Source organism: Centruroides sculpturatus, unplaced genomic scaffold (genome assembly GCF_000671375.1).
Source record: "Centruroides sculpturatus isolate CEXI.00-Female unplaced genomic scaffold, Cexi_2.0 scaffold64, whole genome shotgun sequence".
NCBI classification, from domain to species: Eukaryota; Metazoa; Arthropoda; class Arachnida; order Scorpiones; family Buthidae; genus Centruroides; species Centruroides sculpturatus.
This window is the reverse complement of record NW_019384335.1, coordinates 787,869-793,157: the sequence shown is the minus strand read 5'-3', so window position 1 is coordinate 793,157 and position 5,289 is coordinate 787,869. Positions and strand designations below refer to the sequence as shown.

Genomic DNA, 5,289 nt, shown 5'->3' with positions numbered 1-5,289 from the left:
AAAAAAAAAGTTTTCCAGACAATCTTGATTTAAATTGTGAGTGCAGATGTATTTTATATCAAAAGTCGATTTCATATCTTAAAAAAGATCAATTAGCGATTTCATTGAGATTATCATTCCTTTCTGGAAAATTTGGAGGGCATTTTTTTCACTTGCTCTCATTCTTGAGATTATTTTTATCATTTTATTTAAATGTTCTTCTTGTAATTCCACGTCTACACCATGTCCATTTTTGCTTGGAACAGAACCTTTTGATGCATAGCTATTAAAAATGTCCAACCACATATTTATATCTCTAATATACGTTTCATTGATAATAATAATTGATTCATAATAAACGTTTCATTGATATTCACATTCAATTCTTTCCATAAACTTATGTTACTGCAACTACAGTCACTGACGCAAGCTACTACATTATACGATAGTAAATAAAGTTCTGCTATTAATTTTAAAAGTATTTCTCTTGTCATTTTTTGATCAAACCCGATGTAAACAGGTTGCTTCCAATTTGAAAAAAGAAGGTTATTATTGCAACCATACACAGCACACCTAGTACTCAGCATTTTGTTCTTCACCTAACATAAAAATATAGCTTTAAATATTTAATGACTTATATTTAAATCATCTTACCTTATAAAAAACTTAGTCAAATAAAACAATTACAGAAATATTAAAATAAATCACTTCGTTAATCACAAAATTGGACGAATATTAAAAGCGAAAACTAAACACGTGCACACTCTGCTCTATGTAAACAGAGAGGTTAGGACTCGTGCTGACGTCACTAACTTGGCATTCCTGGCTAACATTGTAGAATAGGGATCTTGCTATCTTTGTAGTATATAGTCCTTGTTATCGACCGCCTAGAATTGCCAGATGGCGCCGCTCCTTCGTCCGCTGTACACGTTTTGGGCTGAATACGTGCGCCTCAACCTCTCTAATAAGCCACACTTCAACAAACCGGATATACTGGTGATTTCGCCAGACGAAAAACCGAGAATTCTGTTAGTGGAGCAGTCCCATTTAAAGTCACACTAATAAGATGTCAACTGATCCCTCCTATGCGCCACGGATAGTCAAATATGACATGAATAAAATGGAGTTTTTTCGCCATTCTATTCCGTACCACTCACCCCCTCAGCAGTGAGCGACGAATATATTCGTCAAGGGCGATCGTGTGGCAGTATTGAGGGACGTATATATACGTCAAATTCTTTTGGGGTATCTCCGAAAACTAGCCAAAATCTACCGCGAAAAAAAATTCACATAAAAATGAATTATGTAACAATAAAAAAAGACTTTTCTTCACTAGACATAACTGCTTACAAAATCTTTTTCCGAAACAATAATGAGAAAAAACGCGTGGAAAAATATTCTAAACATTTCGCACGTTTATTCTCCACTACTAAAGGAGAATAAACGTGTCTTTTCCACTGTTGAAAGGGTACAGCTTCTAAACTGGCTTCGTTCCACCGTATAATTTTATGCCAGATCAAGCTATTTGAGAATTTATGGGTGGGGTCCGATCCGTTCATTCTTTTAATCACATCTCGCAGTACCACGGTTTTCACATCACTTCAAGTAGAATGCTTATTGTCTCACCCAGCCTGGAGATCCGACGCTTCCTGCTAAATGCACTATAACCCTCAAGAATTTCTTCAGAACGGACAAACTGTCCGAGAAACATGTCACTAGTCTGTCCAAACGTGCGAAGGAAAACAAAACCTCATATGTCCGAAGCAAAGTCAACGCCTCTTCTGTATAAATAGAATTCTCCTTTTGTAACAGTGGGGTAACCCCACCGCAGATATGTCGGGCCCCGTCCCTCACCATCCGGCCGTTCCAATGTGGGTTGTGGGCCTGGCCCAATCCATAATGAGCATGCTAAAAAAGGTTCTCTTAGTGCTCACAGAATGAAGAGTTAAAAGAAAGCCCACCGTGGAATCACTAATCTGTGAGGCTCTGGACAGGTCCGAACCTCACTGAAATTCACGTTAAAATCATTTATTTTTAAGGACAGAATTATCTTTTTTTTTGTTTTTTTGAGAAAAAATAGAAGTTAGAAATAGTTTTTCTTAATGAAAACGACGCGAACTTTTAAACAATAGAACAACGGAAAAACGAAGATCGACTATCTCCGGATGGGAATCAAATTAAACTTCGATTTTGACCTCTCCCGCGCCCCTGAAAGGTATCGAATTGTCACCAGGTGACGAGGAGAGACTAATCGGAAAGTGAAATCAGAGGGAAACAGATAAAACCTAAGAATTCAAGGACGCGACGGCTTCTCCCGAAAGTTCCAAGTGGCGGATCTATTGTAGTGTGTCTCGTGCCCATCTTCATCTCCATCTCCCGACCTATGATCGACATCTTTCCATCAACGAAGTCGACCGCATCGTCCCGGAGTCGTCGAGACGTCGATGGAATTGGTCATTCGCGAACCAGAGACACTCCTTCAAAATGGGACTATCTTGGAAAGGAGAGGAAGACCCAGAGGCCGCAACCAACGCAGAACCTCCAAGATCGCGGAAATCTTGTAAGCTTCTTTCGTGTCAAATAAACGGTTTCTTGTAACCGTAGAGTCTGTCTCAGTGCCGATCACCCACATACGACCCTTCGCGACCGCTCGACTCTCTTGATATTTTTGTATCCTGTCGGCAACATTACAAATCTATATCGGTTTTCGACGTTTTCGATGCATCCATCACAACAGTCACACATGACGACAACCTTTTAATCCAAGCCGGATGAAAAGCCATCTCCACGTTCTCTACTAAGCCTTGACTCCCTTTTTTTTCTTTTCTTTTTTTTTTTTTTAAAAAAGGCGGAAATAGTTAAATACTGTATATATTATTATATATTCTTTAAAAACTGACTTTATTTATTTAATTATGTATATTCTTATAAATAAATAGTTATGTTACGTTTATAATAATTATGTTTTGAAATTAACGAATATTCTCGAATTAATGATGTTGCCCAACCGGCAACACTTTTCGTGTAAATTGTTGCTTGGTGGTGCTCGTTGAGAAAGCAACATAAAGACATCATGGTAAGTTTTGTAAATCGGATTTAATCTGTAAATATAATGGTAAAATGTATTTTTAAAAATATAATTACGGCATCGATTTGTATCTTTTGTTTATATAAGATGATATTTTTTTTATAATTATATTATTAAGTAAAGCTTTAAGCCGGTGTGTGCACCATCTGCGATTTAGATTGAAATTCGACAATGTAGTTGAAAATATTTTTCATTTGTCTTTATGTTGAGGAACAAATAAATAGAAAAACATTTCTTAATGTAAAAATATATTGGTTTTAGTCTTGTCTATATGAATTTTGTGTTTAGATTTGTAGTAGCTTTGGATGATGTGAATCCATTATTCAGATTACTTACTGTTGATCATACATTTTAAATAATATAAACGTACAAAGAGAAAGATTATAAAATTGTGGATCTTATTTTAAGCAGTTAATTCCTTGGTATAATTATGTATTTGATTATCTGTTAGTAGTACTGTTACGTAATGAAACTGAATATGAATATATAAGTACAAATTATCTAAAATTAAAACTTCTGCCAGGTCATCTTACATGCATGTGAAATATTTTGAAAGTCTCAATCTTCATGTGAATGCTAGATTCTCTTTGTTTCATTTAAAATGTCCTTGTCCTTTAAGCTAGGAAGTATTCACATTTTTCACCGGATACTTGCCCTCTGGTGTTAAAAATAAAACTGTTCTATCTGGGTTTGAATCATTCTTGTGTATTATCAGCAGTAAAGATGAATAGCAATAGGAAAAGCAAAGCTTTTAGATTAAATTACATATTGAAATTCCAAAATCACACAGGAGCCCAATATAAGTTTTAATCCATTCCCATGTGAAAACATGATTTGGAAATTAGAATTTGGAGAAACTCATAACTGTAATTGATGTAGAGTGGATTCGACTGCTAAGAATTGGCATAAAAAGGTTCCTGATTGTCCAGGGGCTGTATTCTGGTCAGTTATCTCTCATCTCTTCTTTCTAGGACAAATGACGTCAAAACGAGAAAATTAGTCTCTCAGAGACAGTGACAATTCTAGTCACTTTTAAAGATCTTGTCTTTGTTGATGATGATATGATTCTACTAGGTTGATTATACATGTTCAGGTTATCTGCGCTTGTGCAACATGGTATAGAATTTTAACCAATGAAATTGTAAAATGTTCGAAAATGCAGAGTACTTAATTATAGATCACGTGGCAAGGAAAGCACATGTTCAAATGAAGCATGTGATTTTGATGAAGTTATGATTTTTGTTTTGTAACATTTTTACAGATTGTAATGTCAATTTGTCTCTTAAGAAATAAAAATTTTAAGGCAGTTGTGTTGATTAGGGGGTATGGCTATTTGAGAGGTTTTCTTCCATAAAATTAATCAAATCTAGACTAATTTCGCTCGAATATTTCCAAAACACGTATAATTTGTTGGAAATGATCGATATAAAATATGCTATAAACAAAAAATTGTTGGAATACTTATCGAGTGTACCCATTCGAAGATGCCATTGCTTAAGCTTGTTTTCGTCGCAGAGCGTCACATCGGACAGTGGACGCGTACAAAGCGTGTCACATTACATTTGTCAGTGCTATTTCGGTCATGTGACTACTCATCTCCAGTATGTTCCTGATAACTTATTCTTTTTGCAAATAATTCGCTGAACTTTAGAGACATCACATGATAGATCATAATATACTATAGATTTTTATTGTAATTAGAAACGACTTATTATTATTATTGACTATATGAAGCAACAAAGGAAAAACTGCTCGCTAACGACAATAATTCTATCATGATGTATATTATCAGGGGTGCACAACCTGCGGCCCGCGGGCCACATACGGCCCCTTATCAATGTTTATGCGGTCCGCGGACGGTACAGGCCAAATCCCTTCTTTCAAAGTTTCAAGTGTAGAACTTTTCCCTTTCACAAAGTCATTAGCACCCAACTGTTTTATAACTCCCTGAAGTGAGAAATGGGGGGTGTTCTATAAATAAGTCTATTTCTAGCTAACACTTTCTGGTTTAGATATCAAATATTCTAAGTCTAATACACAGTATTATAACAATTTTTTGAAGAATCAAATAAAATAAAATGATGTTAGAACGTCATTTCCGATGTTATCAGGAAGTTTCTATTTTGGCGGGAAATCTTCAATTTTATGCTTCGGAAAACTTGCTTATTCGTCTAAATAGCGTCAAATAACAAAAATAAATGAAAATAGCGCTGAAAAACTAT

General features: G+C 35.3%; 1 protein-coding gene across 1 annotated transcript in view; it reads left to right on the top strand.

Annotated features, from left to right (window-relative positions):
• Positions 1-2,965: 2,965 nt before the first annotated feature.
• The window catches only part of LOC111631573 (T-complex protein 1 subunit eta-like), a 64,759-nt gene continuing 62,435 nt past the window's right edge, over positions 2,966-5,289 (top strand). The window contains exon 1 of the mRNA XM_023375842.1: positions 2,966-3,055. Within this exon, the coding sequence (XP_023231610.1) occupies positions 3,053-3,055 (3 nt within the window). The 5' untranslated portion in view covers positions 2,966-3,052. The remainder of the gene's footprint in view (positions 3,056-5,289) is intronic.